The 26,230-nt window shown below is 36.6% G+C and overlaps 2 protein-coding genes across 2 annotated transcripts; one reads left to right on the top strand and one right to left on the bottom strand.

The window, feature by feature from the left end:
- The first annotated feature begins 3,169 nt into the window (after positions 1-3,169).
- si:dkey-5n18.1 (uncharacterized protein LOC570444 homolog) lies at positions 3,170-4,307 on the top strand. The gene is made up of 2 exons (XM_046836479.1): positions 3,170-3,707; positions 4,007-4,307. Exons 1-2 carry the CDS (start codon positions 3,234-3,236, stop codon positions 4,184-4,186), a joined length of 654 nt encoding a protein of 217 aa, XP_046692435.1. The 5' UTR covers positions 3,170-3,233; the 3' UTR covers positions 4,187-4,307.
- A 2,440-nt stretch (positions 4,308-6,747) lies between these two features.
- On the bottom strand, positions 6,748-18,236 carry dsc2l (desmocollin 2 like). The gene is made up of 16 exons (XM_046836615.1): positions 18,089-18,236; positions 15,921-16,011; positions 15,555-15,751; positions 15,341-15,445; positions 14,961-15,116; positions 14,692-14,836; positions 14,425-14,579; positions 13,667-13,801; positions 12,712-12,897; positions 11,676-11,923; positions 11,284-11,426; positions 10,617-10,838; positions 10,304-10,528; positions 9,751-9,869; positions 8,813-9,100; positions 6,748-8,477 (listed from the first exon to the last, which is right to left on the bottom strand). Exons 1-16 carry the CDS (start codon positions 18,122-18,124, stop codon positions 8,262-8,264), a joined length of 2,667 nt encoding a protein of 888 aa, XP_046692571.1. The 5' UTR covers positions 18,125-18,236; the 3' UTR covers positions 6,748-8,261.
- Between the last annotated feature and the right edge of the window lie 7,994 nt (positions 18,237-26,230).

The following is a 26,230-nucleotide window of genomic DNA, read 5'->3' as shown; positions in this document are numbered from 1 at the left end:
GTGTTGGGGAGTTATATATCTTTATATTTGTGAATTACATATGAGTTATCTTGACTATATCCATGCACTACATTAATTAGTCTTCTTATGTGTAAATTTACTCATGAGCACGAGATCTAATCTTTTATCTGAATCAGCTAGATTTTCAAAAATACCAAATTTCTTATGTAATTGCTACAATGAATGATTGCTGTATAATCCTGTAGGTATTCAGACAGTATTTGATTAGGTGGAATTAATACATGAAAACGCATTTCTTTATGCTGTAGAGCAAGACATATTCGGTGTAAAGACTTACTCGCTGCCATGTTGGATTACTTCATGTATTCTGAATTGAAACATAAGCCTTTTTACTACTACTCTAACACTCATTCACAAAACTTTGATTTTATTTATTATATTCAGACAAATCTTGGCAAGAGCTATCAAAGTGTGTCTATAACTCAGAAATTAAATCAATAGTTAAATCAGCGAACAATGCAGCAGATGAGGAAATGAAGTCTTATGGGGCATATGAAATACATTTTGAAATACTTTACATACACCATTTTTCAAGACTCCTAATGGGTAATCAATAAAAATAAATATATACATATATAATTTTAAATACGTACTGCTCCATGGGTAATTAGAAGCTACGTATAGGAAGTTATAACAAATTTTTACGAGGCCCAAATTGTTCTAATAAGAAGAGTACACTTCTGCTGAACATTTCAACTAAACCTTTACTACATAAGTAATAAGTACTTGCTGGAATTCTGGTGGATTTGTTCAAAAGATGTTTGCCATGTAAGATTCTGTGTGAAAATAACATCAGTTCTCTTTATTTTTCTTCTTTTAATTACATCTTCCCTCTTTCCTCTCCCTGTCTATTATTTTAACCGTTCCTCTCCACATATTTCCCCTCCCTCTCTTCACTTCACCACTCTTCTTGCACTCTTGTTCTCTTTTATCCTCTTGTTTATTACATTATCCTTACATTCAGCCTGCATCTCGACTGCATGGTGTTAGAGAGATTTATGAAATGATCTCACATGCACAAACATGGGCAAACATTTCTCTTATAGTCTCAAAGCAATAAAAATGGCTGGTGGTGTTTCTCTTTTAATAAGTCCCTTAGCCTCTGTAAAACAGCTTATAAGAGGCGAAAAATACATGCAATGGCTTTTCCACAACTAGCTCAAAAAATAGAAGACATGGAAACTAAAAGATACTTTTTTGGGGGGGTAAACATGACAAAAAACAATTATAATTCTTAATGAGAGCTGTAATGTTTAAAATTGAGAAAACACATCAAAGTCCAGCTCAGATACATCCTGTAACAATGTGCTTGAAAGTATTATGGTAGAAGACATACCTCTAAATTTTTAGTAAAGTCAGCACAGAGCCTTGCAATAATCAACCTTGTAAACAGCTTCTGACATAGAGAAGCCATTGTGATTATGAGTAGGGAATATCCACCATTTGAAAAAGAGTGGAACACGTGCACACACATACAGTAGAGGAATTATTTAATTTAATTTTTTAATGTAATTGTCATGTTTAAAAGCAAAAGCGGGGGGGGGTTTGTTTGTTTGTTTTTAAATAAAGAAAAATCATAAATATGTTACATAAAGTGATGTAACACAGTAAAATCTTCCCAATGTAATATCTTGATCGATTAGAATATAGAATTTGTATGAAAACTCAAGGTGGACCATGCATAAGAACCAGAATCATGACATTATACACCACAGTCTTATTTACTGCTTTCAGACTAATCCCTTTGGTGGGCTGCAGCACAACCCATGTTATAAAAATGTTCTTCCTCATGCAACTTCCAATAGTATTTTTTTCTACAAGTATGAACTCAACAATATTAGAGTTCATACAAAAACATGAGGTGAACATTCTTTCTTGCTTGCTTATTCTTTCTTGCTTTTTCCTTTTCTCTGCAAGCTTAGGTTGATTCTTAGTGGTCATTTGATGTGTGAGTAATGTCTGACTATGATCGATCTCATCTACAAAAACAAACAATTAGACACAGTTATTAGTTCTCTCTCTCTTTTATGGGTCTGTGAAGGCTTGGGCTAAAACAGTGATTTCTTTAAGTTATTAATGAGCCCCTTTGGGAGAGTTAATGCACCAAGAGCAGATTCTCTTCAGGCAAAATCCATTTAGTCAAAACAGTTGGTCTGTAATACTTCATTCTGGAATATTACGCTTTCAAAACACTGTTTAGAAGAAGTGAACCATTCATTATATGAGCTTTCAAAGTCATTTAATTATGTGCCTAACCTAGTAGTCATTCGTTACTTGTGGTGAAACGGAGAGAAATTTTTGTGCATTTTGCAATTTTTGCAATACATATTTAATTATAATACAAACATCAATTCTATTATCCATACAGCACTGAAACATAATGTTATGTCTCATGAAAATTTGGAAGCGTGATCTTGGAACAATTAGTGGCATCTCACAGGTGCCAAAAAAAACAATATGTTGGTTTTGACATAAAAAATGGGTGGTGGGAAGATAACGATTTATTATTAGATTTCCTGTCAACACCACAAACCAATGTGGTAAAAGAAAGCAGAAAGGAAAGAATTTAAAATATTATAACTGGTTTTCTGAATTCATCCGAAATATTTGACCCTAACTTTTAAATATTTATGAAAACACTTAAAAACAATTCTGTGAGGACCATGTGCTGGCTATTTGCAAGTATTTTTTAAGGTTCCTATATATGTGTGTGTGTGTGTGTGTGTGTGTGTGTGTGTGTGTGTGTGTGTGTGTGCGTGCGTGTGTGCGTGCATATATGAGGTATATTATTTCACTATTATTTTCCATGACATTTCTGAAGCAGCTTGAATAACCTTGATATCTATGGTGCAGGGGTGTAACTCATTCACTCCAATACCACAGCCTAATGTTCTGTACCTGACTGAACTCAGCACATGCACCTGACCCTGTGTTACCCGACTTGTAAGACTAGAACTGCTATAGAGGACAAAGCTTCCTCTTTTCTCAGAACACTGGGAACATACTGCAATTTGGAAAGTCAAGTGTTACAAAATAAACCCGCATGTGAGTTATGGGGAAGTTTCTCAATTCCACTTTCGCTGATGCTGAAGAATTTATAAATGTCATATTACATGACACGATAATCACGTGAGATTCACTTAGCCCATACTGCAGCTTTATCTGAGGGTTTAGGGCTTAGCTCTTTTTCATTTTGCTGATTTAGAAGGTCCATGATGGCTGGGCTCAGGTCATCAGCACTGATAACAGTTCTTATACTCACGTTTAGGAGCTATGAAGCAGTGACCCAGACTGGATCCTGCAGGCTTGTGTGTGACCCTTTCCAAGGCAAGGGCAGTACACATGAGCTGGGTGCAAATGGTTTGGTCATCCCATTGTCATCTTCTGGAGGGGGTCCTACAGGTCCTGCAGGGCCACCAGGAAAAGCAGGACCTCCAGGACCGCCTGGACCTAAAGGACAGGGATCTCTTGCAAAGGGACCAATAGCCTTTTATGTAGCACTGAAGGAAGACTTTGGGAAAGAAGACGTTCTGAAGTTCAGTACGGTGACGACGAATCTGGGTGGCCGCTATGACTCCTCCACTGGAACATTCACATGCAATTTAGCTGGCGTGTACCATTTTAGTTACCACATAGTGAAGAGTGGACTTAGCCTCAGAGCTGACCTGGTGCTTAATGACCACAAGGTAGGTAACATTCATCTTCTGTTCTAATTAGCAATAAACGTCATGATTTGTTTTTTGTTTTTTTAAAAGACAAATATAGATTATATTTATTAGAATGCATCCTTGCAATTATAATTAACATTAGTAAATATATGGACTAACCTGCCTGGAGCAAAATTTCATATAGAATTTGTGTAGAAAGAATATTCTACATTTAAAAAAATGCACAATGTGAACACAAAAGCATGCCTCTTAATCTAAAAGCTGTGTGCATGTGTTTGTGTGTGTGTGTGTGTGTGTGTGTGTGTGTGTGTGTTTAGATTGTGGCGAGTGCAGTGGCAGTAGATGCGCTCCACACTGACACAGCCAGTAACAGCGCAGTGCTGCAGCTCAGAGCAGGTGATCGGGTGTACGTGCGCCTGAATAAGAGTGACAGCACACTTAAGGACTCCCAGAACCTCTTCAGCACCTTTTCAGGCCACTTGCTATATGAGCTTTGAGACACACGCTTTTCTGATTGCTGAATCTCAAGCACATTCTATGTCTTTCCCCAACTATCTCTGCATTTGTGCTAGAAAGCATCTGTATTATTCTCTGAATAAAAGGAAAGCTTTGTCACCATGTTCTAAGACGTTTTTGTTGCTATGGTAGAATCAATTCTGCAATTGAGCTACAAGCCTGAGACCTTGGCAACACATTGGACAGAATGAGAACAGACATCACACACAAACGACATACTCACAAACACACAATTGTTCAATTGTCTGCAAAAGTTTCTAGACCAAGTCATTGATCACTGGCCTCTTCTACAGTATATTATAGGTGATATCTTGTGTAAACTCAAAAAGCACACAATGAAACATTCACTTACACAGAGATAGCACAGGCAACAAGGCAGGAATTCTACTTGTTGACAACGTGTGCTGGTAGTGGAAGCAATTCAACCCACCACAGCTACTGTTGCATTCCAGAATCACTCTACATATAGATTGCTTCTTAATAGTGTCATCACTCTTTAAACATAACAGCGGTTAAGTATGTGTGTGCTCTTCTCTGCCTTAATGAGCTCCTCTGAGCTCTGTGGCTTCACACTAAAGCAGGGCTTGAACCTGTGTTAATGGAAAAAGCTTATCCCTGATATTCGCCCACCTCTGACCCGCGGCTGTTATTTTGCATTCCACCCTCAATCATTTCACTCTGCTATAACTGAGCTCTCTGCTAATATTGAACATAATGAAAATTATTTTCAGAGCATGAACTAGCCATCAGTGGCCATGGCTGTGTTTACTGAAAGGGAGTTTTTCATTACAAGACTTTCTTCATCTACAAAAATGTCACCGCTATTTGTCATGTTTATTGCACAACAGGCTCAGCAAAGCACTTTATCCATGGCTTCTTCCTGTGTACACTTCACTTTAATATTCCAACACTGCTAGTAAGACTAACGGTCTTAGTCTGCTATCTAAATGAACTGCGGTTTCTCTTGTTGGAATAAAATAAATGCTAAACAAATATAACTGTGAAATTTTTTTTGTATTAACTGTTAGCATAAGGAACCTCGGACAAACAATTAAAAACTAAAACAAAAGATGACATTATTATACATAGTATTAATAACCAATAACTGTTCAAATTAAATTATATTAAGTTATATATAACCCTAACCCTAACCCTAGACTTATAAGATTCATATGTGCTTTTTGAACATACTACCGGTAGTCCCCATTTACTGTTATAAAAACCTCCACTCTTCTGGAGGGATGTTCCACTAGATTTTGGAGTGTACTTGTGGACTGTAAACTAATAAAGTTTACTGATGTAGATGAGGTGAAGAGGCCTGGGGTGCAGCATTCTAATTCTAATTCATCCCAAAAGTGTTTAATGGGGTTGAGGTCAGAGCTCTATTGCAGACCACATAAGATCCAACGCATGTACACCATATCTTCATTTTGTGCACAGGTATCCTGAAACAGATTTGGGTCTCCTAGTTCAAGTGAAGGTCAAATCTAATCCTACCACATCCAAATAAATCACCTGTGTGTCACTAACGTTTTGGTAACAGAACCATATATGGCTGGAAAAGACAGGTGTCCAAATACTTTTTCATTTTTTTAGTATGATACTGTTAGATTTTGTATGATACACAACTGAATTTCCAAATATCATGAGCTAATTCGTCAGCATGTCTATTTGGGATGATCTACAATAGAAAAATATATAAATCTCCACATCACCCTGTCAAAATGGGAGGTTTTTGTGAAATGTAACCTTGGTCAGTCGTGTCAGAACTTTGTCACGCTCTGTGTAAAATTTGTGTCTAAAAATGATATGAAAAACAAGCATACATTTTTGGACAAAAATAAAAAAACTTGAATGCCATTTTAAAATTAGGGGTGCATGTACGTACAGAATGAACCAATCGCATGCAATCTCATGTTCCAATCTAATTTTTATACTGTCATCAACACCATTATATGATTTTTCCACATCTTCAAGGTTTTAACTGACTTCTTTAGCCATGGTCTTCACAAGTCATGCTCAGCATCTCACTTGAAGAAAGGAATCGATCAGGAGAGGGGTATACAACAATTTTTAAAACATCAGATGTACTATGGAACACTGTAAAGGCCATTGTCAACATATAAAGACATTTTTCAAAATTTACAGGACAAGAAAAAACATACCAGGGAGGCTGCCAAGAGAGCTAGGGCAACATTAAAGGATGGTGGTGAGTCTTTAGTCAGAACTAGGGTTTTTTTCAAGGTGAAGGTAATCATGAATAGCTACAAATACCAGTTAATGTTTGTGAAAAACCTTTTTGTCTCATAGAAGATGAAAAGAAATTTCCCCTTTCAGCAGAACTACAATGGTCCAAAGAATACCTTTAAATCATTCAAATGATTTGTGTTTTTGAATGACCTCACTCACAGTAAAAATCTGTGGAGATGCCATTACACTTTGATCCATCTAGATTTTCTTTGTAGAAATGAGATTAGTCAAAAATGTCACACTGATTCTTACTGCAGGTTAATTACTGCTAAAAAAAAATCTTGAAAGCTGCTCCAAAAAGCATTGTACAACTAGTGTGTACACTGGATTTTTTATTTTTCATTATTTACCTAAAAACATTTACATTCTTTCTCACATGATTTATCTTGGTTTAAATCTTTTCACAATAACCATTTTAAGACGGTTATGTAGACTTTTTATATCCATTGCACAACGTTCATAAACTAACATTTAAAAAAGAATTAAATTTAATAAGAAATAAAATATATAATCATTTACATTTTTGTCTTCACTATTCTGCAACAGGAAAGTCGAGACAGAAGACTTTACATGTAAGGATTTCTCTGTAAGATGACAATCTGCATTTGTTCACTTCAACAGAGTGAAAACTAGAAGCTGGTAAAGAAACGACAGTTTATAGCTGCTATAGTGTAAGTGCTAACAGGGACTAACTTGACTATAAACAGACAAAATTGTAATTTATCAGTAAATTAGAAATGATTGAGAAAGTTGCTTTCATCTACCCCATCATTGTTCATTTTCTTATAGCATGCCGTGTTGTCAAGATATTTTTCAAATGAACCATATGCTAAATACTTTCCATCTGCTTTATCTCTCCCAAGCATGTTTTATTTTTATGATTTTAGCACAGTTTTAGTAAAAAAAAAAAGAAAAACATTTATTAATTAACTAAGATAAATAATAAAGTTACAGCCACTCACACAAAAGAATACTAGCGATGTATTGAGAACAATAGATAATATACAAGAGTGAAATGAATTTGGTCTGATGATTAGTTGGGATGCTGGAACACAAAAAGCAACTCTCTGTGAGAGAAAGTCTCAAAGACCAGCAGTCTCCATTAGTCCTGTTTACACTTATTGTCACTTCATTCTTAAGATACAAAATACAACTCCCAGTATTCTCATATTATGTTAAAATATTATATCAAATTGTGTAAAGAACCCAGCAGTCCCTTGGTAATACTCAGAACAACCATGACAGGGTTCTATTAGTCACTAGCAATATACCAGCACCAACATCCCCTAAAGAGACAACCTGTAAAACATGGAAAAATATGTCTCTGAAAGCTTTACATTCATTCAAGTTACAGCATGTTATAGTAGAAATATATATATAAATTGCTAGCAGTTTGTGAAAAATGCAATTTCAGAAATAGAAATCAAGCATTTTAGAGTCAGGTGGCATCAGCTACGCTTTTTGCAGGTGTTGCTGGTGCATCTTAGGGCTTGAAAGTCCCCTTAGAAATATTATATTACATAATACAACAGAAGAAAAAAAACATAGGCTTTTCCAGTGCTTTGACAATGAGATGCAGCTGATAGTAGTACACACAACAGCAAACCAATCAAATATAAAACACGCATACACGCATACTCACATACTCTACACACTTGATCTGAAAAAATAAAAGCAGTCCTTTTTCTGGCATAGACTCCAGAATGTAATACATAAGGTTTTAGTGTTTGGTGTCAGATTTCAGTGGCTAGTGTTCACAGATATCCAGGGTATACGTATTTTTTTTAATCTTAATCGCCACTCCTTTCACTTCCCTCCCCTCTGTGATTTGCTTGTGCATACATCAGCAAGAGTTTTGAACTTGGGTCCAAGCGAATCAAGGAAATCCAGTGACTCCGGTTCACCAAGGATACTACAGCACCCAACAGACCCTGCAGGAGAGCCCACTCCCTCATACCCATAAGGCCTCAGGATGTCGTCTGCAAATCGCCCATCTGTCTCTCCTCGAAAGTAGGCCAGTTTCTGCCACAAAGAAATGGCGTAATAAGGTGAAATGAAATTAAGTGAAAGGGTCACCAATAAGACACTAAAGAGCAAAGCTGTTCTTTAAAAGCCACTAAAGCAGCAAAAAATGTTTACAGATAGCAGAGGCGAAAGTGTTCCATGAAAAGCGAAAGACAACAGGATATAGTGTATGCTATACGATACTTAAAGGAGATACCTAATGCAATCCCAGAGCACAATCAGAACCGAGCGAATAACTTCATTCTGAGCTAAATAAGTTTTATAACGGATAGTAATTATTGACGTGTATTAGAGTATTTATAAGCTGATACAACGTTACCAGCTCCACTTACTGAATCAAGCTGAATCCCACTTTCCCTCCACATATCCATTGTTGACATGGTGGAGTGTTTCTTATAGGAGTTCCCGTACATGCCTGTGTTGTACTGCCCAGAGGACAATGTGTTGGTGGTCATGAGGCCCTGCATGTTGTTCTGGTACATGCCGCTTCCATAAGTTTGCTTCTGTCCAAAGGTTGCTCCGTTTGAGCTCATAATGGTGTGCTGCTCCAGGAAACCTCCTCCTTTAGAGCTGTCAATTATATCTGCCCCAGTGCTGGACATCAGTAACATTGCATCTTTCTGTGCATTGAAGCAAATGTATAATTATTTTAATATCATGAAATATTATATTATGCAGAAACATTTCTTTTACAATTGCATATAAAACATGGGCCAAAGTCTGTAGATTCCTAACTATTACACCAATATGCTGTTGAAAATCCCGTTCCAGATTCAATCACCTATTTCTGGTATAATAACCTCCACTGCACTGGGAACACTTTATACAAAATTTTTGAGGGAGGCTGTGGGAATTTGTGTTTGTTCAGCCCCAAGAACATTTGTGAGATCAGCCAATGATGTCAAGTGAGGAGATCCAGTGCAAGGGCTCTGTGCAAGACACCATGTTTTCATGGCTCTCATTTTGTGCACAAGGGCTCGGTCATGCTAGAACAGGCTTGGGCCTCTTAGTTCCAACGACCGGAAAATTGAAATGTTACACCAAAAATAATATTTTTTGAGGGCAGAACTACAAATATGTGTGATGTTAATTGTGTCCACGTATTTTCAGCTATTTGGAGTTACTGAAGTGCACTGCTAAGGATTTGCTCAGGCATTATGGCTATAACAATGAAATTCTTGGATCAGGTTGTATTCAGTGCAAGCATATACACTTATAACATTTAAAACATCTCCTAGCTGTAGGACAGAAGCTTAAAATATGTTCTCACCACTTCCTCTCCTGGAGCTTCTAAGTTAGATTTAAGCAGCATTCCACCGTTTCCATCATAGTCATCAGCCATGGCCAGTTTTTCTCCCTTTGTGCTGCACACAAAAATGCAAAGCAGACCTGTTCCAAAGAGAAAGGCCATTATTTACATTAATGAGTAATATAATGTAATTTCTGTTAAATCTTTCTTATTTTTGTATTGAACATAATCCTATGAATCAACTATACAAAGAAGACTAGCATAACGTAAATAAGAACACATTTATACACTTTTTTACTCTTTTTATACTAGCATGTAGTGTAACATACAAACTGGCTTGGTGGATAAAATGGGATGTCAAGTGACAATCAGAATAAGTATTATATATACAGTAGTTATATAATATTATATCTAAGTTATATATAGATTCCTGACTATAAAGAATGAAAGATTTACAAACAGCTGGCATTAGCTGGTGTCTGTTATGCCTTCTGTATTAATACAGTATTGTCAATAAAGCAGTGTGTCGGTAAGACCTATAGTGTTTGTAACCCATGGAATGGCCAGCACTTACAAAGAAGTAGAAGCAGCAGCAAGCCCAGCAGCATGGCGAGGACACCCCACACTCCCAGGGCAGTGGAAAAATGTTGAGGCATACAAACTCCCTCGTTTGTACAGTCACATATTCGCACGGACACCTTTTGTTCTTCCCCATTACCCTGGAGGTCCTTTATCAGTATTGGGACTTGATACAAATCATTAGGCAATTCCTTAGCTGGCTGCAGCATTACTGAGGTACCTAAACAACAAAAAAGTGGCTGCCTTAGACAAATTACACCAATACCTACTGTAACTGGCTGCCCTAAAATATTTTACTCTTGGCATACCTGTGGCGCCTGTCAACTTCCACTGTTCAGCATTCTCACCCTCCAGTTCAAAAGTGAATGGATCTGAGTATGGCTTCTGGTCAAGGTCCTTAGCTTCAATGAGTACAGAGCCCCCAGTACCACTTTTACTGCACAGGACCTGATCGGGTTTAGTAATAAATGGGACATTATCATTCACATCCTCAATGAGAATCAACACCGTCCCGGTGCCAGTCTTCTGACCTAGAAAAAAAATAGTAAATAGTAAATAGTAAATGTGTATTCAGGTTGTGGTGTCATAGCATTTGTTTAATTACTAGCAAGAGGCAATATGGCCAAACATTATTATCACTATCCCAGTTGATGTATGGCCTATATTTTGTATTTAAATGGAGGGCTTACTATTGAAGGAGAATGCTGAAATGGTGTTTACCTAATTATTGTACTATTACTATTGTACTATTGTATCACAAATACATATATACATATGGATATGGATCTCATATCCAGTGCATAAACTGTAAACACATGATGTCATATAGCTTATTTTATTTTTATTTTTTTTTCTATTACTATTGTTACTCTAAATAAACATGGACAAAAGTTGATCTATTCATAACCCAAAGACAGCAGTATAGGTCATAACCAAAAACATGATTTGTTATAATTCTGTGGCAGATGTACTCACTCGTATCTACTGCTTTGACAGTGATGTTATATGTATTATTATATACAAGTGGTGACTCTCTGTCAATGGTCATTGCTGTCTTCAGCTCGCCAGTGTTCTCCATCACATTGATCCAGGAACCCCGGTCAGTCAACTTATAGTATCTGTCAGAGTAGAACAATTTCAGATTATTTTCTCCATTATGTGAATTTCCTGAACTGCACATTATTACATCACAGTATGTATTACATTGTCTCTAAAACCTGCTCCAAAATATAGCCACCTATTTGAGTAATGGTGCTTTCATAGCCTATTGTTTTTTTTGTGTGTGAAACACTACATATATGTACATACATATTGCATACGTGAAAGTATGTGAAAGCCTGAGAAATCCCACTGTTAAGTGCTCTTACTTTATGTCCTTGCTGCTTTTGGTCTCTGGATCAGTGGCTGTATAGGTTCCAATTAAAGTTCCATTTGGTACATTCTCTTTTACTTTGAGCACAAGTACAGGTGCATAGAATTCTGGTCCTTCATCCTCATTTTCCACAGCGATCTCCACAGGCACTTTCTGCCAGGTGGAAGTGGTTCCTACAAGAGGGGCCTCATTGCGTGCCATCAAATCCAAGTTCGCTGTCTGCTGTTTCTCATAATCCAGAGGCTGTTTGCAAAAAAGAAAATCGAAAAAAGTACAATTTGGTTCAAAACATACAATAAAATTTGTGGTAGAGCATGTATAATGACAATAACACTTAAGGCTGTGTCTCATTTTGTGATTTCTTTTTTTTTTACCAAAAAAAATGCTGTTTGTTGTTATGTGTTTGTGTTATTTCAAATGCCTTCAGGAATACTTGCATACACGAAGCAGATAAAAAATGTAATCAGTTATTATGAGCTCTCCACAAGTATTAGCTTGCAGGTCTGAAAGCAGGGTGTGGCTGCGCCTTAGAAACACACAAACGTCTTACAGGGCAGTGCTTAACCAGTCTCTCTCACACCCTGCTCACCAACTGCAATCCCAACGCTGTAAATCTACTATAACTAATACTTTTAGAAACTTATAAAGGTCAAGTCATTGGTTTTTGAGAAAAAATACAATACAAATCAAACAAAGTAAAGACAAATGTATTTGAGTAAAAAAAAAAAATAAAATTACTTCAGAGAGGCTCATGCCAAGTACATAATTATGTATTGAATGGATTTAACAGATTTAAAATGTCCAAATAGCAAACTGACCTGAATTACAGAACGAAACAAAAAACCACCATCCCTTCCTGAGAGGTGGAACAAGATTACTACCTTCCATGCAAAACTTTTGATCAAATGAATTGTTTCTACACCTTATAGTTTGGGCTGTATGATTAGTGATACAGGAGGAATAGGTGAAGCAATATTAGACCACCTTCTGCCTTCAAATATATAATTTAAACATTCACTCTATCCTCTTACCTTTGTAACATACAGCAGCCCTTCATTTGTAATGGGATCTGTTTTGATCTCGAAGTTGCCGTTCTCGTTACCCTTGGTGATTTCGTACACTGCTTTCCAGTTAGGGGTGTTCTTCAAGTCCTTGTCTTCCACAGGTATCCTGAGGACCAGCAGATTTGCTTTGTTCTCCATCACCTTGCCTTTGTACTATTGCAGGAACATTAAAAAAATATATACTGTAAGACCATTATTGAATATTTATTTTAGCATTAAGGATATAAATTGTGCTTTGAGTTTGTGGCCTCCAAAGATTAAGTATGATGGTGGGCCAAGCCTGAGACCAGGTAGGGGCAGTGGTACAGTAGCATATGAGTGTGTACAGGTTAAATTTATGTCATTCAATAAAATTTGATTTAAAATTTCAATGCCTTAAATTTGTTTGTAGTTTATGCATATAAAACAAATTTGCTATTATTGAATGTATGCCTCAGGATTTTTTACAAGTTAATGATGAAGAATTATGAATTATCCACACTTTTATTATTTATTGGCAATGCACATACAACAGGTGAGCGATGAAAGCGCTTGTATTTGATGAGCTTTTGTTTAAACAATAAGGCGGAGTTAAGGACATTTAAACAATAGATTAACCTTTGCTCTATAGAACCCCTTTGTTTCAGCCGGAAGGGAGGAAATGCCTATAAATACAATATGCCTTCTTTCACATTTTGTTCATTATAGTCATTGTAATGGTGATATTCTCAATGCTTTTCACATAGGTGTTTCAGCCACTCTATGCAGAGGTTGTAAAAAAAAATATAAGGGCTTAATGTATAACATAATAAGGCAAAACCGCATAAATGTTTACAGCATAAAAGGTCAATCTGCTGGGTTCAAATGTGTTTATTTCAACTGGACATTTTAACATGAAAAATTTAAAAATTTGAATACAAGGAATAATGATAGCTGAACTTACCTGTGATTGTGTAAAGGTAGGTGGATTATCGTTGATATCACTCAGGGTCACCACAGCCCTCCCTGTGTTGAATAGCCCATTAGAGGCTCCATTCATGTCTCTGATCTCTGTTTCTAGAATGTACTTTTCTGCTGTCTGAAGGAAATTCCACAAATGCAATCATTTATAATGCTAATTGTAATAATGATAATATAATGATAATATATCATTAAAAACTGTCATTCAAATACATTGTTTTTGTGTCTGTATAAAATATTTCCTGACTTAATTGTTTTTCTTTTTCTGCTTCTGAGATGTAATTTTTCATAAGTATTATATTCTTGTAAAAATATTTCTATTTTTTATTTTCAAGATTTTGATCTTTTTCATTTTTTCCACCTTGGTTTTGTCACTTGTGGATAATTTACAAGCATTTCCCTTTTTTTAAGTTTTATTTTATAGTCTTTTTTATTTCATAAGGGAGAATCATGCCCTGCTGTATGCTCGTGCAAATTATATATATATATATATATATATATATATATATATATATATATATATATATATATATATATATATATATATATACACACATACAACTTGTGTGTAGAACTTTTTTTTGTGTACAGGGTGGGTGTATTTTTGACATAGAGAATACAATTTGCACGAGCATATGACAGGATTCCCTTATGAAGAAAAAATAGACTACATTAAAATAATATAAAAAAAAAGGAAATGCTTGTAAATTATGTAAATGAGTATTTATAGGTAGGCAATACCTCTCTGTCCAACATGTTGGTAGCAGCAGTAATAACACCAGATGAACCATCAATACTGAACAGGTTAGTGCCGTTCTTTAGACTGTACTTGATCTTGGTATGGAGGGTATTCGGTTCATCCCTATCTGTTGCCTCCACTTTACCTACAACAGTGCCTTAACACAGACCATAAAATAAAGTAAATTCTCGACCGTGATATATGTTAATCAGCATTCATTTTCATAATGCTGGTATCAAAGACATAATCTAACTGATTACATTACTTACCCATGGCGCATCGCTCCTGCACAGTAAAGTCCATAGGGCCAGAGAACTGTGGAGCATTGTCATTCTCATCCTCTATTATCACAGTGATTGGCAGAGAATCATCAGTCTCTTGATTATTGTAGCTGTTTAAGGCGTGGGCTCTAAACTAAGGGAGAAGACCAGTTTCTATGAGACTGTAGGATACACCATAATTGAACACACACACACACACATATATATGTGTGTGTGATTTTTTGAAGAAGTGTATGGGGAAAATATGGTTTACTTACTACAATGTTCGGGTACTGCTCACGGTCAACAGTGCCGTGGACTCTTAACAAGCCTGATTTTGGTACAACGGAGAACAGACCCACAGGTGTTTCAGTAACACCAGGTCCATTAATCTTGTAGTACACTGAGTAATTTACTGATGTGTCTGACGCAATCTAGTGAAAAAGAAACACAACATGAAAAATACATCCAAATGCTGTACAACGCAAAGAATTTGACTTATCAGAAAATGATGGGATGCTGGAAAAGGTAGAGAGGAGAAAGTGTGAGGTGCTATGAAGGTTAAGTGGAGAATGGAAATGCATTAATCACACTGCATTGGGCTTATTTATACAAGACAACCAGCAGGAGGTTGATAATGAAAATCTGAGAGTCTTACCATCTCCATATCCTTGGGGAAAGGACCATTGTCATTCTCTTTAATACTGAAAGGAGGAGGACTCCATCTTCGTTTGGCGCGTTTGAGAACTGCATTTTTGGACACCTACAATCATATTCAACAGAAAAGCTAATTCCAACTATGTTCCATCTGTCTGAGCAAGTGTGTCACGGTGATTACTTAAATCTTGATTACCAGTTGATTATCACATTACCTTTCTTGTGGTGGAAAGGCTGACATCCACGAACCAGTTGTGGCCCGTGTGGTCCTGCACAGTTATCCAAAAAGACCTGCCATCCCTTGGTACCACAATTACCCACACAACCAGTATAGTGCCGTCCGTTTGTACTGTGAAAGCTGGGTCACTGGAAATTAATTCCAGAGGCCCGTCCCCACAACCATTCAAATTCACTACAGAAAGAGCATACAGATATGATTAGAAATATTTAGGATATACGGAAACTTTCATAACTAAAATGCATCACTGCAATTACTCATATAAAAAAAAAAAAAAAAAAAAATTCTATTGTCAATAGCATTTAATTTGATGTACTAGAGAAGCTATTAGAAGTCGCTGTACCTTGAGAAACAACATAACCAGGTTCCAGCATTTTGGGAACCTGTGCTTCAATATGCTGCTGGACACATGACTCTGCATAAAAACATGTCAGCTGAGAAAGAAAAAAGAAAAGTGGAAATCAGGTCCATGTTTTGTTTCAAATGAGCAGCTACAATACAATCTGTCTCACATTTTACAGTAATCAAGGTACATGTTCCTCGCTTATCAGTTTTAAACAAGCTATCATTTTGGGTTCTGTAACTTTAACTATTGCTAAAATTTGCATTATGATGTGATGAGTAGAATGTTTTTTTTTTTTTTTTTATCACCACAAGGAAAGGCGTTTCCCAGTATTATCACTATGTGCTAATTGCATGGTTCACTGTTCATGGGCCCTGCATACACACTGCTGTTTGGCTTAAAACATGCAGGAAATGACACATTTCCATATAATCTGAGTAGTAATTTTCATTGTAGAACAACTCATCAATTTATACTATTGCTAAACACAAATAAACCGGTTTTGAAGCTTGAATCATCCAGATATAAAGAAAAAAAAGGTGAGCAATTAAAACTTAAACAACAAAACCAGATTTCGTCAAATTCTTTTTTTATTTTATTATTATTTTTTTTACAAGGTTTCTGATTCTGTTTATATCCAGCACAAAGCATGCTTTAAAAATCCAGCCATTTGAAGAGAAACATTAACAGATGTTTCTGCTTGTATAACCGCAGATGTCTGCCCCACAGTGTGGATATGTATTTGACTGGCACCTAATTATGGGATTATTAATCTACCAAACACTATTATAAACACCAAATCGAGTTATAAACCCTACAGTACTGTTCTAAAAAGTATGTCAGGATAGTATAAAATGTGGTACAGTTTGAATGACATTGAATACTCAGAAGATTTGGTAACTATTATTACTCTTTATCAGTCCAGCTGTGGCTCCCTTGTGAATTATTTTCACAGACAATGTAAAAAATAAATAATTGATTAAAAGCTATGGATACAATTGTCGCCCCTCTTTTTAGTGCAATGGCACTACTGCAGCTGTGTAAATCATGTGATACCAAATACAAGTCTGATACTGATAGCTTAGTAACCAGCTGACTATACAACAGGTCCTGTGTTCATATGTGTAATCTGTTTTGCCATTGCTGGTTAGTACCAGCCAAAATATGCAATGCTCAGCATCAGATAGGAGCATCTCTATCAAAATGCATTAGAACCCGCTTCATATGGTATTATATCTAACCAGATACAATTGAAAACATCACACTTAATTTGGATATCATAATTGAGTTTTGCTTTCAGTTTACTGTAAAATCAGATTTAACCTCATAATGCATGCTTACAGTACTCCTGCTTGGAGTCCAGCCAAATGTCTGGCCAAAACAATATCATTTCAATATCTCATACTCTGTGCTTTCTCGTCAATCGCTCTGTAATATCCGTTAATTGATAAAGCGGTGGTGTTGTTTGTTACAGATCTCATCCTGAGCTAAACTTCAGAGGTTTACTGTAAGGCCTAATGTAACAATACATGAAACTCACTAACCGGATTAGACAACCCAGGCATTTCCCCTGGTTATTCATTAACCCTGAGAGGGAGTGAACAGATAAAAGTTATGGCGATAAAAAAACATGTAATGTTTCTCTCTCAAGGTATTGTTAATAATTTCTGAAAATGTCTCAACGCTCTGAAAGGGGAGAATCATTAGAAATAATGTGTGTACAGATTTAACAGTCTTATCAGCACCATACTGCAAGGGGGTTAAACTCTGTGGGGCTTTGATACATTCCTAAACACTGCCTAGATAAACAACTGGTCAGATACAAGCATTCCTATTTTATATATATATATATATATATATATATATATATATATATATATAGAGAGAGAGAGAGAGAGAGAGAGAGAGAGAGAGAGAGAGAGAGAGAGAGACAGACAGACAGACAGATAGATAGATAGATAGATAGATAGATAGATCAGACAATGAAGACTTCTTGTATACACATCTGTTCTCTCCGTGTTTGTGTTGTGTATGTAAATAGAAATACACGAGCATGTACAGTAGTCCATTGCCAGGACTTATCGTAAACAGAATGGCCAACTTCACATAAACTTCATCGCGACTAATATTAGCGAATGAAACGACATGCTGCAATGAGTTTAACTTACCAGGAGAAGCAGGACGTGACAGAAAACCTGTAACATGTTGAACACCGAGTAGATCCTGAAGACCGGAAAAGAATGGCGAGCACTGCGGGGAGAAGTGAATGTCCTTTCTCTTGGGCGGGGACGGGGTGGAGACTGTGTGTGTGTCTGTTACCGGGCGTTGGCAATGTACGCGTTTAGTGCCTTTTTCATACAATACCGAAGGAATGGCTGTACACTTTTGCTAATGTATGTATCCATAATATCCGTAATAACACTAACACATACTATATACCATAACACGTGGTACTTCCCCAAACCTTGTGGCACAATTGTATAAAAAAAATATCTTTGTCTTCTGTAATTTCCCTTTACTCTTATGGGCCATAATCTGTTCCAGTATGACCTGTGAAGGATCAAAGTGAGGTCCAAGAACTTGAAGCAAGTTAGAAGGACTTCACCGTGCCCCACTTCGTATACCGATACCACAAACTGAACATATTTTTTTAACATTTTTGTGAAGAAAAAGTTTTGCGTGTCTACCAAAAGAGGATGCGAGTACTGGGACATTTTAGCACATCATGTAACAGAAGAAAATGCTGTTACAAACATTGTCACAACAGATTCATTGCTGTATGTCAGCTTCATTTATCACTATATACAGTTAGAGACCATCTGTAGGCCATCCAGGTGAAGGGATACTTTTTTTAACAGACTACAATAATCAAAATCAAATAAAATTTTATTCATCACATACACATACATACAGGGTATGACATGCAGTGAAATGCTTATTACGACGGTCCGGCATGAGGGAATAGGATGTGGAAAAAGAAAAAGAAGGCAGATAAATAAAGTACAAAAAACTATATAAAATAAAATATAAGAATATGAAGATATAAAAGATATATTTATGTGAGACAAAAAGAATGTTGTATATACAAAAAAAAATGCTTATGGCATACAGTGGAACAGTAAACAGTAAACAATAGTCAATATGGGATATGGGACATACTCATACTCAATATGGGACATACTCATTTTAATGTTGGATAAACGTATGAACGTATAAAGTTCAGCCCCACTAAACACTTTTGAAATGAACTGGAATAGCATCCACTTGGCAGGACTGACATCAGCGTCTGACCTCACTAATTCTCTAGTGCAGAGATCTTCAGTCTTAGCCTCAACAGGGTGGTGTGGCCACAAGCTTTCATTACAGCCAAATGTGAGGCACACTTGAGGAGAATAAGATGAACTCATTGAACATGAAATCTATTGCAAAGCATTCCCAGAAGAATGGATGTTATTATGACTGCTATCAGTGATTTACATATGGACTGGGAAGCTCAAACGCATATATATTTGTGCAATGCTCATGGATCCACAAACTCTTAGTCATTTAATGTATCAAGGCTTTTCAGGTATTCACTGTGTATGTGCATGTCTGTAGTTCTGTCTTAGTTTGGACTTGAATTTCAACCATTGATTGTAATCTATTTCAAGAATCAATGAAATCATGCAAGCTGTTCTTTTGTTTTTTTATTTTACAGTTGATGGGTCATAATGAGGTAAAGTTGGGAGTGTCCAGATTTTATGATATAAGTAGTTCATCTAGTAGAGCGCATGATGAGTACATTACTCATTGTTGGACACAGCTTCATCACCCAGACAGGTTGTTTTGCTTAACCATTTGATAAATCTAACATTTTGATTTTGCATTTTCCTCATTATTATCTTTCCCCATTCATTCCAGGACAAGAAGGGTCATCAGTGCTGAAATCAAATATCCACATATAAATAAGAGAGGGTACATAAACTGCTAAACGAAGTGATTGTGTACTGTCGGGCTGTCACTTGCATCCTCAACAAGAGGAGGGACAGAGCTGATGCAAGCATTACTGTGAAAATAAACAGCTTTTGAAAATAAAAATCATATGTCACTGTTTGGCAGAGTGTAAGGTGTTGAAATATGGTGAGCATTTCACACAGTATCAGTTCTGGTTAGCTGTGGAATTTAGTATGCCGCTGTGAGTAACACACCCCTGTCCAGGGCTCTTGCATGCCTGGTTATAGTCTGTAAAGGACAATGAGCCGTAAAGTGGTGCACACAAACAAAGAACCTCATTACTTCCTTCTAATCAGGATTAATTAACTATCCACCATGTGCTGATTAAATCCAGTTTTGGCTTTTCACATGAAAATGAATAAAAGAACATAAAATAACCAGGGACACAAAATCACACTGAAATACAGGTCTGGGTGTGTCAAGCTCGGCTTCAGGTACGCCTGGTTACACCCAAACACAGAATGTCCCATGATTACTACGATGTTGAGCCAGGTTGGCTTATTGAGCCTAAATCACTAGGAGACAGTATGCATGTTTGTGTATGTGTGAGAAAAGTGAGAGTGAGAGTGAGAGGAAATGTTGCACAATACATACTGTATATACAGTATGATCACATCATTATATTTTCAGTGTTGCTCTGTTTCCTTAAATATAAGTACAAATATTTGATATGATATTATATTGAATAAAAGGAATGTATTGTGGTGTTCCTTATATACCGTACAGAGTTGTAGTATAAGCCACAGAAGGTTAATAGAGATGTTGTAAATGAGCTGTTTAATAATAGGGTTTTACACCCTTTGGTTTTCTACCGCTCAAGCACTAATGTGTGCTGGGTAACTCTAGAGCCAAGACCTCAGCACTCTCTCTGTTTGCACATTCTCTCTTAGACCCATTTCTGAGCTCAGGTAACTGTGGCAGCTCGCATCAGCGATTCAAATAAAGGCCCCTTTCTATCCTCCTCTCACTACTGCTCAATGTGTTGTATGAGTGGACTGGGCACAAAGTCAAAAGTGATTCAGAGGTAGTGTGCGCTTTCAGCCCTCTTGGTCAGCCTGAAATAGAAGGGGGTAGAACAAGGGCAAGCAGATTAACTGGTTCTGTTGGTCAAATATGCTGAGATAAGTGGTCTAAAAATTCCAGACTTATGTAGGACTGTTCAAATTCCTCAAGATTACCCGAAAAGCCTTAGACCAGTTAACATGTCAGAAACGTTCTATCTAGTGAAAGATCTATGATTAATCAGCCCTCTGATCTGAGAGCTGAATTTTAAAAGCATTTACGTTAAACAGAGGGGTGTAATTGGACCCTAACAAGTGTTCTTTGATTTCTTGTTACCCTGGTTATGTTGTACTATAAAGTACACAAATTAAGCAATAATTATGGAAATAAATTTCTTATACTTGTGTAAATATCTCAAATGTAATATAACATTCCAAAAAGAGTGTCCGTATTTTGTATTAATAACGAATAACATATTTGCTACATTTACACTGTATGCATTTTCCCAGGAACTGCATCATATTTTCCTGGATTTTGCTCAAAATATTCAGATCAGCAAATTTCTACAACATATGAATGGTTTCTTTTTGGACATCCGGTATGTCATCGTATGTCACATACTCTACGTAATATTCCATTTGGGTGTAGCTCCATGAGATTAGTGACAGGTAAATGTACATGTGTATGGATGGGTGTGTATGTGAGTGTGTCAGTGGTGAAGAGCAGGAACAGGTGTGATCACAGACAGGTAGCCTACAGGCCTATGATAAACAAGATATTATCTAATGTGATCATGAAAATGCTCATGCATTCACAAACATTTTGTGTGACTCACAGTTTCTTAGTCATTAAAATGATGAATCACTGCCAGGCATTGAGACACTGGCGGGTTTTGTCACTTAAATGTATTTTTGAAAAATGCACATGAGATATTTGGTTTTATTCTTTTTCTTTTTACCGCTTGTTATTTAAAATTACATTTCCACAGTACTCATTCAGAACTTGGCTTAAAATAATCATAATTAAGAAAAAACCTTGGGGGGCTTAATGAAAGTTTAGTGAAAGTCTGTCTATTACACTGCATCACAATAAAATACACTCCCAATTTTTATTGCAATTTATGAACTGGCATAGATTTCCTTGTGTCATGTTTTTGTATCATTTTACAAGCTTTTACCATCTTTTGTTTTATTTTTATTTTCATTGAATTTAACCACATTGCGCAGTATGTTGGGTGTTAATAAATGACTACTTTTTAATTCTATGAGTTAAAGTAACCACAAAATTCTACCTCAGGAAACTACCCATGTAAAACATGTCAAGGGTCAAAATTTTAGCCATTCAGCCTTCTCTCTCTCTCTCTCTCTCTCTCTCCTCTCATTGTTACTCTCTCTTATCCACCCCCCAACCTTTCCCCTCCCCTATCTCACTGCTCAAGTTTCACTCCCTGCGGTTGCTATGGAGAGCTGGGTTGTTTTGTATAAAGTGGTGCTGTTAAAGTGACACACACAAACACACACGGAAAGGAAAGGAAAGGAAAGGAAAGGAAGAAAGAAAGAAAGAAAGAAAGAAAGAAAGAAAGAAAGAAAGAAAGAAAGAAAGAAAGAAAGAAAGAAAGAAAGAAAGACTACATGAATGAATGAATGAATGAAAGCAGGTCTGAGTGAATGGAAGTGGGAGAGATTCAGTATTTCACTATTTTTGATTGTTTGAAGTTTGAATATCATTAAAAAGATTTATTTCAGTAATTCAATACAAAAAGTGAAACTTGTATATTATATAGATTCATCACACAGACTAATATATTTCAAGTGTTTATTTTCTTTACATTTTGATGATTTTGGGTCACATTTAACAAAAACCCACAAATTCTCTATCTCAAAAACTAGAATACTTTAATAAGACCAATTAAAAAAAAAAAACATTTTTAGTAAATTGTTGGCCTTCTGGAAAGTATGTGCATTTACTGTATATGTACTCAATACTTGGTAGGCAATCACAAATAGGCAAAACGAATCTCCAAAACGGTTGTCTAGACAAAAAATCTACCATGATGACCTTAACTGCTTTTGTTATAAAATACTATGATTCCAAATCTTACTAAATTCTAGACCTACTCTCTTACCCTGCCCTGATCACATTCCTGAGCTTCTTCTTGCATTTACTCCCCTGCTATAATCTTTGCCGGAACTTAAATTAACTACAACTGGAAAAGGGAGAGTGAGAGACTGATTGCAGAGGGAGAGAAAGACAATGTTCCAGTGTCGGTACTAGTAAAGAGTCCAAAGAGACTCATAAACCAACATGCATTTTGCACACATAGATACGTCTAAAACAGTAGATTACATCAATACAACACGCTAACAAAGACTCTATTATCACTCTGATAAAAAAACATTTCACATTTACTGTGCATGCTGTCGTTAATGGTTAATCTACAAATAGTGTTACACACCGATGTGACCTTTCTGAAATCAGAACACATTGATTAGTAGGTTGTGGTATATTGTATATAATGTGTATTTATTTATTTGTTTGTTTGGTTGTTTGTTTGCTTGGTTATTTATGTATTCATTCTTCCAATCATTCGATGTGTTATTCACTGTTGCGGTTATGGTCTTAGACTGCTCTGTGCTTTGCCAATCTTCGTCATGCACCTGTAATGTCTGGTCCTGGATAAGTTACATGATGTGCCACAGATGAGGAAAAACAATGAAAAAAAACGACCTGACTTGCTTGTCGTGACTTGTATAACTGACTTCACAGTGTCCAGACAAAAAGTGATTATGTGCAGACAGATTTATAGCAAACCTCACTATCCAACTGACATTTAGGGGCCACCATCTGTCACAATCAGTTGGGGTGTAGCTGTGCACAGGAGGATGAACTAGAATAGTTATACAAGGAAGGTTTCATTTTGAAAGTTTTGGTACGAATCACTAAGCAAACAAGTGATTAAGTCTAAAACCAGTAAACCAAAACCCAACAAAGGATCTTGTACAGGCAAGTAATTTTAACTCCAGTGTTGGCAGATTGTATTAATTGTGAAGACCTGTCTGTGTGAGTTTAAATGTGAAAATTTTTAAGCACTTTAGGTCTTTTATACATGAAAACATGATGCAACTGTTACCACAAATATGTGATTGACATGGGATACATGTCCAGTATGTTATTAGAGCAACACCCTTAGACATACGCGTGCACACACACACACACACCCACACACACACACACACACACACACACACACACACACATACACCCAGCAAAAAGTCTCTTCTTGTGCCACACCCATTTTTGTACTTCTATGTTTCCCAGCCATAATCTATGAATCATTGCAACATTCTGAACATGTAAAAGGCATGTCTGTGCTGATGGCAATGGCAGGCCAGACGTGTTTGTGACTGTTTACCGCTCCAATGAGGGAGTTTCCTGACAGACTGGTTTTCTCGATACATCTTTGTCTGCTTTGTTTTCTTCTCTCTAAACTATCTTCCTTGTGTCTGTCTTGAAGTTAACTCTTGGAAAGCGATTTATGGCACATCAGCCCTGGTTAACATGCAGCTCGTGTTTAGTTTGTCCTCCCTCAGCTGTGTATTCTAATGGCTCTGCTGGGCAGGGTGAAACAAGTACACACGGACTGAGAGTGGGAAGCAAAATAAATATAGGTGTGTTTGTGCAATAGGGAAAATAGAGAGGGAGAGAAGAGAGGAAGGGAATGCAAAAAAAGTAAAAAGGTTCTGTCTCGGCATGCCTAAAGGCAGGGCAGGTGAATTAAAAGCCTCTTTCCTAGCTTTTACTTTTTTCTCTCCCCTTATCTGTTCTGCTTTTCTCCCTTGCCAGCCAAGTCCCTCCAGCAAGCAGACACCACCTAAATGCAGCAGGGCACGCCCTGAGCCGCACCCGTTCTCTCTCACACACAAAATCTCTTTGTCAGAATCTCTGTCGGTAACACACACACACACACACACACACACACACACACACACACACACACACACACACAGATTTATTTGTATTATTTCAAAATACATAGTCACATCAATAAATTAAGGTTTGATTAGATTTTTTTGGTGAAAGTACACAAGAATGTCTCATTACAATTCAATACAGATCACAGCGTGTCATGTTTCTGTGTGTATGTTGACACTGTGTCAGATGTCCCTGGTCCTAAAAAAGGCTGCTGATCAGTTACATGTGTTTAAAGTATAACATGAGCATTACATTTATAGCAATTTTCAGATGTCCTTATCCACAGCGACTGTATAATATATACTGTTATACAGCTGAGCAACTGCGGGTTGAGGGTTTTGTTCAAGGGCCCAGCATGTGTGTGTGTGAGACAAAGAGACAGAAGGAGAGGGAGTGAGAGAGAGAGAGAGAGAGAGAGAGAGAGAGAGAGAGAGAGAGAGAGAGAAAGAGAGAAAGTAAGTTTAAGAGAGTTTGCATTGCCTGTGGGGGGTCCTGTCCTAAGATTACCTGATGAGCACTAAAACAAAAATTCCATACGCGTGGCTAGAAAAATGAGGCTCCATAAAGTTGAAGACGTAGTCACTCATAAAACGCAAGCCATGTGTTTAAATACGTAACAGCACTGCCTTCTCAAAGTATGCTACACCTCATTAGCACTTTACTACAGGAGACAAAAGTTCAGGCAAATAGAGAGTACATCATTTTATCATTACATGCAGTGTAAAAAAATGTTGTTCTGTAAGTACTGTATGTTCTTACTAAAAAGCATAAAAAGCTGATATGAAGCACCTGATTGTACTGACTTACTGTTTTTTCCTTCAAAAACCCCCTGATGAGCCTAAAATGAAATAGAAACACCAAAAAAAAAAAAAAGGAAGCACAGATTCTAATATAAGATTACTAATCTTATTGTTGTAATATATGCTCTCCTTCATTCTAGACAATTGTAGTTTCATATTTTTGCATATGTATGTGTGGATTCGCTTCACCTGGGCAGGTGCAAAACCAACACTCTGTGAAGTCATGCTTTCTTAAAATGCATGAAAGCAACTCTTTGTTTACTGTATGACACTGTATGTACTTTTTATAAAAAATCTGATTGGGAGATCCTAGCAGAGATAATGCATAATTTCCCTTCCCAGTTTGTTTTATCAGTTGTTTGTTTATGGAATTATTAATCAACTGTTACAACACAAACTCAGGTGGGAAGGAATGAGCATATCATGCATGGAGAATTGTAGGTTTGCCACAGTGATCTGGGACTTTGAGAACAATATCAGTTATAAACAAATATCTCAATTAAATGTCAGTATGTCACCAACTGGATTTGCATTATATAACAT

The sequence above is a fragment of the Silurus meridionalis genome, chromosome 23, assembly GCF_014805685.1.
Source record: "Silurus meridionalis isolate SWU-2019-XX chromosome 23, ASM1480568v1, whole genome shotgun sequence".
Classification (NCBI taxonomy): domain Eukaryota; kingdom Metazoa; phylum Chordata; class Actinopteri; order Siluriformes; family Siluridae; genus Silurus; species Silurus meridionalis.
The sequence above is the reverse complement of the archived record's forward strand: the minus strand, read 5'-3'. Positions and strand labels throughout refer to the sequence as shown.